The sequence below is a fragment of the Eptesicus fuscus genome, chromosome 14 (assembly GCF_027574615.1).
Source record: "Eptesicus fuscus isolate TK198812 chromosome 14, DD_ASM_mEF_20220401, whole genome shotgun sequence".
In the NCBI taxonomy this organism is placed as follows: domain Eukaryota; kingdom Metazoa; phylum Chordata; class Mammalia; order Chiroptera; family Vespertilionidae; genus Eptesicus; species Eptesicus fuscus.
Window position 1 is genome coordinate 47,769,880 of NC_072486.1, and position 12,618 is coordinate 47,782,497.

The following is a 12,618-nucleotide window of genomic DNA, read 5'->3' on the forward strand; positions in this document are numbered from 1 at the left end:
GGAAGGCCTTCACAGACCCACCTGCCTCAGGAAGGCTGCCCCTCCTCCTCCTCTCAGCAGTGAATGGAAGAGAGGCACTTACCTCCGACGGCAAGGCGAATGTGCAGGACTGCTGGAAGGGCCACGAGCCGGAGCTTAGCACCTGAATACTGAAGTCCACTGGGGCGGGTGGGAAACAGGAGACAACTCATTAGTCTTAGAAAATGGAAAACCCTCTTTATTAAAACAGTCAATCAAAGTCCTGCTTCAATATAAAACTCAGAATGTAATTTAAATTAAATTACTTTTTCAATTAAAATCAGTAAAAGGTGGGAAAGCCAGAAATTCTTTTCCCCTAAAGAGTGAGTTTTTTGTTTCACGCCTAACGCAGAATCAGGACATCAGAGGCCGGCTTCCTTCATCTACTTTAGTCGAGGCACAGATGGACACCCGAACGCACACAGCCACGCAGCACACAAGTAGCTGCCATCAGGCCACTGCTCAGCTAAGTCAGCAATGGAACAGCTCCTTCCCTTTGGGAGAAACCCCCATTTTTTAGAAAGACAAAACAACTCTGATGACATCAATCTAAGCTGCCACCCGCGGCTGCAGAAGACTTTATGACAGGAGCGCAGCCTGACCCAGTTCCCAACGCCCACCTGAAGCCACATGCTCTATATTAGCTTGACTTGTTAACTATATGGCCAAATCAGTTTCTTATACGAAGAAAAAAATGTTTAGAATGGATCTGAACTAAGATTAGAAAAATAATGAGCCCTGTGGCTGGTGTGGGTCAGGTGGTCGGAGCATTGTCCCAAACACCAAAGGTCACAGGTTTGTTCTCAGTCGGGGCACATGCCCAGGATGCAGGGTCAATCCCTGGTTGGGATGTGCATGGATGGCAATTGATTGGTGTTTCTCTCTCTTTCTCTCAAATCAATAAAAACATGTCCTTGGGTGAGGATTAAAAATCATCACTGTAATAATAATAACCATAAAAAATTAAACTTTGCATGGAGCCTGAGCTGGCAGGTGCCCATGGTAGAGGGGCCATGCCAGCAAGTCGAAGAGTTCTCAGCTCAGGACCTGGATGCAGCCACCAGCTCAGCTGCCCAAATTCCCTGCAAGCAATGCTCAGTACAGGCCCCTGCGAGAGGCCAGCACGCTTCCATGGCTGTTCTCTCTAATGTCGCGCAGGAGTCAGGAGTAGTACAGAGCATCTGGGAGGAACTCCTTGTTTGTCTATCCTTGAATCTTTGATAAAGGATCCACCACCCTTACTTGACAACTGCCATCCCTCTCATTTGCTATAAAGGGCACGACTTCACTCAGAGCACTGCCTGTAAAAGGAGCTTGTGAACATGCAGATACTCACAGTCCAGTGGCTCTGAATTTGTCAGGTGCTTTTTGAACTGTTCGTTTAAATCTTTGCTTACGCCAATGTCCTGAAACATCCGCTGAAGTTTAGAGGTATACTCAAACCCACATGCTTGCTGAAATAGACCCAAATAATCGTCTTGTTAATTTCTAAAGAAATAACAACGCACATAAGGGAATCTGAGAGCAATCACAGTACATGACACATGTTTCATTGTTAAACTACTACTAAAGCTTGTGCCAGTTAACTACATTTAACAGTATAAATATGCACTGGTTTGAATTAATATACCATTAAATAACAGCTATAAGCGGAACAGTTAAGTCATCATACACACGAGTATTTAAGGTCAAGAATTTGTGACTCCTTGGTAGAAGACAGAGGTGACAAGATTTGTCTATGTCGCTTAACTGCTGCTATGGAATGAACTATATCCCCCAAACTCCTATGTTGAAGCCCAACTCCTAACGTGACTGTGTCTGGAGGTGGGCCACAGGGAGACCGTGAAGGTTAGATGTGGCCACATGGGTGAACTTCCACGAGGGAAGAGCCATTCTAGGAAGACACTAGCAAGTTTACTCTCTGCCATGTGAGGACATGGTAAGAAGATGACCATCAACAAGACATGAAGAGAGCTCTTACCAGAAACAACCTTAGCCGGCCCCAACTTCCCAGCTTCCATCACTGTGAGAAATAAATCCCTGTTGTTTAAGCTACGCAGTTATGGTATTTTGTTATGAGGCCTGAGCTAAGAGAGACACCCACATAATTATAATGGCAGGTCAAAGTGAAAGAGCTCGAAGACATAACAACACTTGACAGGCCAGCAAGCCTGGAAACAAACGCAGGCTACGAGCAGAGGCTGGGAACAAAGAAAAACTTCTCAATAGCGAAGTAAAATGACGCTTGCTGTCCTGCAGATACAACCAAACCCAGAGCAAAGCCAAATACCCCATCACCCAAAGCCAACAGCAGTGTGTGCGGGCACGCCGTGCTATGCAGTCCTGATGGGCTGGTGCTTGGGCTCAGGCGGTGGGCAGAGCAGTCAAGCCAGGCAGGAACAGAAGGCCCCAAGAGCCCAGCCGGCACGGCTCAGTGTTGAGCGTCAACCTGTGAACCAGGAGGTCATGGCTCGATTCCTGTCAGGACACATGCCCGGGTTGTGTCATACACACAACATCTCTCTCATCATTGATGTTTCTCTCTCTCTCTCTCCCTTTCACCTTCCTCTCTCTGAAATCAATAAAAATATATTATTAAAAAAAAAAAAAAAAAAAGACCCAAGAGTGGGGAGGTCTGAGGAAGGACCCCCCAGACTTGTCACAACGCTGGCAGGTTCCCAGCAGTGGAGCAGCAGAACTCATCCTGTACAAATTCCTCGTTATACACTGACGAATGGCTTTGCCCAACTAATAATATTTCTGGGGAAATGACAAACTTTAGTACAGTAATGGCTTAAGAAAGAGATTGTTTCAGGAAAAGATGAAATTTACCTTTAATTTGGAGATCATGCTTGCTTCGGCATCATCACTCGCACTGTTCTGGTGCACGAGTCTTTTGGCCAGCATCTTCGCATAGAACTTCTGGAACACGTCCTTGTCCTCTATGTACTTGAAGACAACCATCTGGCAAAGCCATAGAAAGAGCATACTGAGGGCCTCCCAGCCTGATGCGTGTCAGGGCCAACACGTATACTTTATCTGGCTTGGTATCACAGCAAAATAATGATGCCCCATAGTCTTTAAATATACTCGTAGACTGAAAATACTTAAATAACATTGGTTTGGTCTGGACTTAGTACTATGTGGAATTTATAAATGTTACAATTAATGCCGCAGCCCTGGCTGGTTTGGCTCAGTGGATAGAGCATCAGCCTGTGGACTGAAGGGTCCCAGGTTCTATTCCAGTCAAGGACACATGCCCAAGTTGTGGGCTCGATCCCCAGTAGGGGGTGTGCAGGAGGCAGCCTATCGATGAGTCTCTCTCATCACTGATGTTTCTCTCAGAATTTCTCTCTCCTTTCCTCTCTGAAATCAATAAAAATATAAAATAAAATTTAAAAAGGATTAATGACACAAATTTAGGGAGCAAACCATAGATTCAAAATAAAGTAAATGATTCCCTTATTTTTCATATTTCAAATGCCCTTATATAAATAACCTTAAATCAACTGTCAGATGAATGGCCACTGAAAACGGGTATGACTATTAAGCACCTTACCACTTGATTGAGCGTATCTTCTAGTTCTGCTTCTTCTGGGTTCTTGGAACTGAAATTTATGGAAAAGGCAATGTTTTAAAACAATTCAGCAAACATTTCATCAACAAGCACCACTTAGCCAAACTATCAAACCAGAAAGTGGTTTGAACACTGAAACAATCAGCTCCCTTCAGACTGGTCCATTAAGAGGGAGGTCAACATTTCCTACTGTGGCCATTTGGTAACCTTACAGTGCAGCTCTATCATGGGAAGACAGATTGTGAAACAACCATGTAGAATATCCAGGATGAAAATCAACAGAAGAAATTTATTAAAAAGTTAATAAAACCTTCTGAATCAAGTTTTCCTGTAATATAATCTATTTAAATATAAGGAAATATTTATTTTTCTAATTGCCTCTACAACATGCTTTAACAACAACAAAAAAAGACAAAAGACATGGTTTCCTTGTAATGACCTAATAATGAAAGATAATGAAAGAGTTTAAACTACTATTAAAGTGTTATCTTCCGTTTGTAGCTATGCCTACAAAACAGATGGCTGTCCTTTAATAACTGATTTATTCATTGTATTCTACCAAGAAATATTCATCTCAAGGTGATTTCCGAGTAAATGAAAATTTTAAGGTTTTAGTACAAGAGACCTTTCTAAATAACACCCCCACAAATCATATAAGATGGTCCCTGCCACCAACAAGAGGTGCTGAAGAGCTGTTTCCAGAGAGCAGCCGGCTCAGAAACCCCACCTACTCTCTATACCGGTGATGGGCAACCTTTTGAGGTTGGTGTGTCAAACTTCGCCAAAAAACTGAGCATAACTCGGGTAGTGTGTCACTTTGAGGAAAAAACTAACTCCAAGACTCTAGTCGCAAATGTTTCATCCTCAGGAGCAGCAAATGTTTCATCCTCGGCATGCGGCCGCGTGTCATAGGTTCGCCATCACTGCCCTATACCAATGGGTCAGGGCTGCTTCTCTGTCCTGTAGCTGCTTAACTTAGCACCTACTCGACTCCATGCAACAGCACATGCTTATTAATGGAACCCTCTGCCATTCTCCTGCTTTAGTGGCCTTAATGCAGAAATCAAGAGACTTGATAAGAGCTATCATCAAAAGACAACAGATTTAAAAGACAGTATACTCTGCCCAATAAACAAAATGAGGTCCTATCAGGGTACCTCCATATTAAAAATATTGAAAATTTTAATATATCTAAAATATGAAGTCAAGCCGGAAAAGGCATTCTAATATAAAGTCCATTTTCAGTCCTGAAATGAATACACCAGAGGATCTGACTAGAGTTTGTAAGTTATACATGAGCTGTGCAATGATTAGGAGGAAACACCACCTACTCAATCTCACTGGCCATGGCATGTGTCTTTCTGATGAAGTCAGAGATCGTGATCGACCTTATCAAAGGCTTCCCATGCCCATCGGAAGACACAGTTGTTCATACAGTGAATTACGCGATTTGCTACTGCTGAGCCATCCTTACATTCCAAGAAAGATACACTATGTCCTAGAGAATTGTTCTTCAGTTCACGGATAAATTTAGTTTGCTAACATTTAACTCCAGATTCCACAACTCTAAGTGAGTTTGGTTTGCTGTCTTTTTCTTGGTATGTGGAGGTATTCTCGGTCTTTTTCATAATGGGGTTATGCAAGCTATGCAACGTTTGTTGCTGTGATGACTGGAACAGTAAAACAAGAAAGCCATTCAAGTGAAAGAAGCTGAGGAAAACTACACCAGAAACATGAAGATAGTGAGAACTTCAAAAATACAACCTAGGAGAGAACCACAGTAGATTATGTTGTCTCTGGCTCTTAATACACATACTTCAATAGCAAAAGTACTGGTTGAGAACTAAGATGGTTAAAATATAAAGAATATGGAAACACTATGGGAAAACTCACTACGTGAAGATAAAAGTTCACAGGAACCAAAGTACCACAGAACATGGAGCACCTTCTGCTTTGAAAGCAGCTGGGGGTGGGGGAGTAGGGGAAAGGGGCTACAGCCACAGGTCTCAACTGGAAATAACTTGACCAGCAGAAAAGAACAACCAGCAGATGGAAGAGAAATGGCTATTTTCTGCTGTCACTGCCCCCCTTGCCACAGTCAGTGTGACCAACCAAATGGGCCATGCAGCCTGCAAGTCTTCAAGACATTAGTTATATAAGAAAAAAAAATGACCTGGGCATGTAGCACACAGCATGGAGTATCTTTTAAGAAGACAAAGATTATTAGCTTTCAAGTATTTTCTCAAGAGGTACAAAAATTACAATTTCCTGTATGCCAAATGTGATACAAATTTTATTCCTCAGTGAAAGCTAAGACGTTAATAGGTTTGCTAAGAAAAACAGGAGTCACTGTACCTCTTCTTCAACAAGGAGTCACAGTATCGAGCCAGCAACTCGGGGGACTTACTGGACGACTGAGCCATCTTGGTGACAGCGTTGTTGTTTATGAAGCGCCCACAAGCCTGCGATCACACAAAACCCAGTTAGAGGGCACACGTTGTTGCCTCCTCCATGGAAAGCCACGTGCTGACACACCCACCTTGTCCAGGGCGGCCACGAAGCCCGCGTCATTATTGAATGCCGACATGACCAGGGCGTTGTACTTTTTATGAACATCCAGCACTGTCTGCACGTACATTTTGGGATCCTTGTGTAGGGAAACAAACAAAAGATGGTCACTGAGGATTCAATTGATATACTTCTTCAATGTTAACAAGTTAGATCAAGAAATAGTTTTGGTTCCCTTATCAAAACACATAGGGCATTTCCTTTATGGATACAGTAAAATATATTCCCCACATCTGAAATTAAATACTAATTTCAAGCTTGTATGAAAAACAGTGATTTTAAAAATTATTTGAAAAGTCAAAGGGATCAGAGAAAACATTATCAAAGGGATGGCTTTGCTTGCCACTTTTTGTTGTTAACAATTCACATTCTGGACTCTGGGCTGGGGAGAGCAATCGGTCTGTTACTGAGAAGTCAGCTGGCAGGTGGTGCTGAGGAATGCAGGCCTGGTTCAGGGCTAACGAGCCCTGGGCAAGGGGTGGGGGCCGGACATGGCAGTGAGGGCTGACTTGCTCACCAACCAAACAGAAGACTCCATGGACAAATAAAGGCAACTAGGAGGGGAAAGACCAGAGCCTGGGAGACAGGCAGGCAGCTGGGGGTCTATAGAGAAACATTACACTGGGAACAGAATGGAAAGGTCAGACACAAGATTCTGGAGCGATGCAGACAGACCCAAGTGATGATAAGAACTGAGTAGCTAATGCTGAGGGCTCGCTGCACACCAGCCAGTGCTAAACCTGCACAGTGATGGTCACAGTCACCCCGTGAGGTTGGTCCTATCTGTATTCCTGGATTAATTCAATTTACATTATTTGTAATGGGAAAAAGTGATTCGGCTTTCGAACAGCCATGTGGAACGAAGTAAGTTCAAGAAACGAGGTTCCACTGTAAAATATTCCCCCATTTTCTTATGGGCCTTTCTACTCCATCATCCAACCTCTTTCTATCTGCAAAAAAGAGCCGTTTTTCTGACTGAGAGTGATTTAAAGTTTAAAATACCAAGACAAAAACCTAACAATTTTCCCACCTCTTTCTATTCTCATCCTTTTATCCTCTGTCCATGAGCTACTTTTTACTTCAATAATTTATATTCATCTTGTGATCACAGCTTAGTCTCAGACTATAATTAATAAATCTTTAAATTGATCTCTACTTGTGCATTCTGATAAACTTCTACAAATTCCTGGTCTCAGTCATGTAACTTTGGGCTTTTATTTCTGCCCTTGCCCCATCCCACCTTGGTTATCCCCCGCGTTCTGGCTCAGACAGACGTCACCCTTTGGTATTACTCTATACGTGCTGAGCTCTAAGTTGACCACACACTGAGTGATCAGAGGTGAAAACACTAAACTTTTTTTTAAAATTGATTTCAGAGAGGAAGAGAGAAGGAAGGAGAGATAGAAACATCCATGATGATTGAGAATCATTGATTCGCTGCCTCCTGCACCCCCCCTACTTACTGGGGATCGAGCCTGCAAGCCGTGCATGTGCCCCTGACCAGAACTGAATCCAGGACGCTTCAGTCCACAGGCTAACGCTCTATCCACTGAACCAAACCAGCTAGGGCTGAAAAGTGGAACTAAGTTAGACTTGCCAGGAAAAACTGTGACTTCTCTAAGAGGAAGAATGATGTCTCAGAAGTGTGCTCAGGAAGAGGAGCACTGCACACAGGAGGTAAGAGGGTGGCTGCTGCCCTAGCTGGCTTGGCTCAGTGGATAGAGCGTTGGCCTGCGGACTGAAGGGTCCCAGGTTCTATTCTGGCCAAGAGCACATGCCTGGGTTGCGGGCTCGATCCCCAGTAGGGGGTGTGCAGGAGGCAGCCAATCAACGATTCTCTCTCATCATTGATGTTTCTCTCTCTCTCCTCCCTTCCTCTCTAAAATAAATATATATTTTAAAAAAAAAAAAAAAAAAAGGGCGGCTGCTTATCTCAACAGGGGCCGATGGTGAGACACCAGGTCAGGGGGAGTCTCTGGTCTTGAGCCAAGCAGGGGCCAGCTCAGGACTTAAAAATATATGGCAAAGATTAACCCCAAATTTAGTCTGATGTGGGTGTAAAGTCAGATTTGGACAGGCAGCGGCTCCCATAATGGGCTTGCTTGTGAAAGGGTTAAAGCAGTGGTTCTCAACCTTTCTAATGCCGCGACCCTTTAATACAGTTCCTCATGTTGTGGTGACCCCCCCCCCAACCATAAAATTATTTTCGTTGCTACTTCATAACTGTAATTTTGCTACTGTTATGAATCATAATGTAAATATCTGTGTTTTCCAATGGTCTTAGGCTCTACAGCAGCGGTTCGCCTAAGACCATCGGAAAACACAGATATTTACATGACGATTCATAACAGTAGCAAAATTACAGTTATGAAGTAGCAACGAAAGTAATTTTATGGTTGGGGGGTTGGGGGTCACCACCACATGAGGAACTGTATTAAAGGGTTGCGGCATTAGAAAGGTTGAGAACCACTGGGTTAAAGTCTTCCCCACAGATGAAAGAAAAAAGGGTTTATCCTGACTATAAATATGAAACAATGAACCTTTTCATAGCCTGATCATCCTAGACTAAAAATGAACACCTGTGTGCTTTTTCTTCTCGAGAAAATGATCATTCTCTCCACTCCATGGCAAGACAGAAAATAAACTCACCAGTTTAGCTCTATGCCTTCTGAACCGGTTACACATTAGCTTCCACTCGTTCTTTGTGTAGTAATTAGTCTGAGTTGCGTACAAAATGGCTTCTTTTACCCTCAAGCAGCTCCTTCCCTTTCTGCCTCTTCCCCTTTTCTACATCCACTGCATCCAAACTGGCAACTTCTTTAAAATCAACCCCACACAGTCTAGGGTTTTCTCACCCCAGCCTCTTCATACAAGTTAAGATTTTATGGGTGTATTTCATCTCCTGTCACCAAGGCCAAGTTAATGCCAACGTGAGGTTCCCTTGCTGATTTTAGCACTGCAGCACAGCATGAATAATCTCCCTTATTACCATCCACAGAATGGTTAAAATCAGGACTAAGTTATTTACACGGTTTACTCCGAAAGAGAAAGGGAACCTTGGATGTACAAATCTGCCAGAAGCACCCAGTCCTGCTGTTACTCTGTTATTGTAAGTTCACATAAAATCCAGCTATTTTTTAAAAATATATTTTTATTGATTTCAGAGAGGAAGGGAGAGGAAGAGATAGAAATATCGATGAGAGAGAATCATTGATCAGCTGCCTCCTGCATGCCCCCTACTGGGGATTGAGCCTGCAACCCAGGCACATGCCCTGGACCAGAATCAAACCCCGGACCCTTCAGTCGGTAGGCCAATGCTCTATCCACTGAGCCAAACCGGCCAGGACACAATTGAGCTTTTACAATGATTTCTAACTCAACTTCTCAATCCAAACCACAGAACTTTTCCCTAATGCTGATAATGGCCTAGATTCACCGCTTAGTCTTCTACTAGAAACTACGTTGGTCAGAGCTACCCAATTTTACTTTTGCCTGTGAAACTCTCCTTTTCAGGTGCTTCCTTTTATAAGCACCAGCATTCCCAAGTTCTGAAAGCAACAGCCCCAGTAGCTCCTGAGATGCCCCTCCCAAGTTGGCACCCAATTTCTCTCAAAGCTGCAAATAAACTCCTTTGTTCCCTGTCTCTGAAGCCTAGCACCCCCACTGTTAGACCAACAGCCTCCTGGACATCCAAGCGTCCACAAGCCCACATCTGCTGATGCTGGCTTACATCTCAGTCCCCAGTAAACCTGGGACACTAAATCAAGATGCGGTTTCATGTTCCCATGAAGACAGAGAGTGATGGAAACCTGTAACCTGATTTATGTTTATTCATGCAGCTCTCTGTAGGGAAGTATGACAACCCCATTGCTGTGGAATTGTGTGTTAATTAAAAATTCAATATGGAATCAAGTGTGTCACCGAGCACTCATTAGCAAGTACTTACAAGTCTGCATTATTGGGCTGTTCCTGAGCTTTATTTTGGCATTTTGCTATAAGGGATGTCATGGAAATTATAAAGCCATCCCATGATCCGATGCCATATTTACTTGTACGTGTGGCGCTGGTGACTGTCCACATTACTGGGGAAAATATCCTGTTCTGAATCCAGGAATCCATTCTTGAGCTCCAGGCCACTCTTTGTGACCACTGTGAGTCGCAGAGCTGACTGTCCTCCAGTGGCAAGGTCTTTTACTAACTGGTTTCTGGAGGTGCATCTGTGACCCGCCACTAATGAGCACCAGACTCCCCCCAAGCATTTCAAACACTACTTCACACTTAGCTTTGCTTATTTCCTATCACTTTTGCTACTCTCTAATTTATTTCACCTTTCCCGCTATCTTTTATATATTGTATACGCCGCCCTCATTCCTGCTGGGAACAATGAGGAGTATAATTAAAACCTAAGTATACTGAGACACTACTAGTATTCTGTACATGGCATTGTGTGGGGTCCTGAGGACACAAAGATGGATGAAGCCATCCCTATAGAGGACTCTTACACAGACATCAGACATATAGTGTGAATGTCACACAAATAGTCTAACATGCTATTATTTCAAAGGGGTGATAGAGAAAGGTTATATGGAAGAAATGGCAGTTAAGCTGGATTCTGAAAGATAAATAGGTATGTAACAGTTAGAAAAAAGGACGGTGTCTAAGCAGAGAGAAAAAATGGTAGGCACAGAGATTTTTTTGTTGTTTTTTTTTAAATATATTTTTTATTGATTTTTTACAGAGAGGAGAGGGATAGAGAGTTAGAAACATCGACCAGCTGCCTCCTGCACACTCCCTACTAGGGATGTGCCCGCAACCAAGGTACATGCCCTTGACCGGAATCGAACCTGGGACCCATCAGTCTGCAGGCCGACGCTCTATCCACTGAGCCAAACCAGTTAGGGCCAGAGGTTTATTTTTAAAACAGTGAGGATCCATCCGTTTAGGTGAGGGAGATGATGTGGGTAAAGAGTAATGGAGCCCTGGCCGGATGGCCTGGTTGGTTGGCGCATTGTCTCGTATACCAAAAGGATGCAGGTTCGATTCCCAGTCAGGGCACATACCTAGGCTGCAGGTTTGATCCCCAGTCACGGCATTTATGGGAGGTAACTTATTGATGCTTCTCTCTCTCTGCCTCCCTCCCTCCCTCAAATCAATAAACATATCCTCAGATGAAGAGTAAATACGTAAATAAATGAGGGTCTGAGGACAAAACTGGAGAGGAGGTGGTGGCCACATGGCAGCTGTCTCCCCTTCACCACCACCATCATCATCAATGCACACTTGTGTGGGACGCTGCAAGAGGCAGGAGCACCGTGCAGGCCACATGACAACAGGTGGTGCTAGGGGCACCGGGAGCTAACAGTTCTACTGGAACAAGAAGCTGATCAGAATGAGGCAGCTTAGAGGACAGTTTTGTTTAATATTGTAGATCTAATAGGTCATCGTAGGGAAGAGGTTGTATTTTACCTAATTTAAAACAAATGAATATGGAATAAAATTGTTAATGCATTAAGTAGCATTTTTGAAAGATTAAACTGCTCAGTGTTATGAGGAATAAACAGGAACGGGAGAGATGAAAGACCATTAGCGAGATGAAGCAATGGGCCCAGCCTGAGGTGGCAGCTTTGGGACTGGAAAGAAAATGCTCAGAGAGCAAGGAAATGCCATGTCTACACTCTGACTCCTCAGAAAGGACAGATTTGAGACAAGTCGCTACTGCGGCAGGCGATAGGCAGGCTGCCTCCTAGTTTGAGAGAATTCTGACTGGTATCCAGACTCAGTAGGAAATTATCCCATATTAGATTATTAATGTTGCCACAGGCCAAGGAGAAAGCGGGGGGGAGGGAGGAACATCCTATCCAGTTGCCACCTTTGTGCTGACAATCAGAGGAAGGAAGACTTGTATTTAAAATGAATCAGTCACCTAAATACAGCCAACTGGAAATGAGGTCATGGGGATTCGATGAGAGGCATTTCAATGGAGAATTCTTCACATGAAGGAATGCTATAAGTGCTTGTTGAATGAATGAAAGTAATGATTTCAATTTTATCTGTAACATTTGTTGGCCCTCTTAGTTGCAACACTAGCCGGCATCATGCATCTAGTTATTTTGGGAGATTATACACACACACACACACACACACACACACACACACACACACCCTCCTATATAATAAAGAGGTAATATGCAAATTGACTGTCACTCCAACACACAAGATGGCCACCCCCATGTGGTCAACGATGGCTACCACAAGATGGCCGGCAGAGCAGGGCAGTTGGGGGTGACCAGGCCGGCAGGGGAGGGCAGTTAGGGGCAATCAGGCCGGCAGGGGAGCAGTTAGGAGTTGATCAGGTTGGCAGGGGAGTGGTTAGGGGGTGATCAGGCTCGCAGGCAAAAGCAATAAGGGGCATTCAGGTGGGCAGGCAGGCGAGCAGTTGGGAGCCAGCAATCCTG

At 43.9% G+C, this 12,618-nt stretch overlaps 1 protein-coding gene across 3 annotated transcripts in view; it reads right to left on the bottom strand.

Moving 5' to 3' along the window:
* CUL1 (cullin 1) overlaps positions 1-12,618 on the bottom strand; it is a 91,617-nt gene that overhangs the window by 8,310 nt on the left and 70,689 nt on the right. For all 3 annotated transcript variants that reach the window (XM_008153939.3, XM_054726585.1, XM_028128968.2), the window contains 6 exons: positions 6,135-6,242; positions 5,951-6,057; positions 3,578-3,626; positions 2,851-2,982; positions 1,355-1,472; positions 83-159 (listed from right to left, as the gene is read on the bottom strand). In XM_008153939.3, the coding sequence (XP_008152161.1) occupies positions 83-159; positions 1,355-1,472; positions 2,851-2,982; positions 3,578-3,626; positions 5,951-6,057; positions 6,135-6,242 (591 nt within the window). The remainder of the gene's footprint in view (positions 1-82; positions 160-1,354; positions 1,473-2,850; positions 2,983-3,577; positions 3,627-5,950; positions 6,058-6,134; positions 6,243-12,618) is intronic.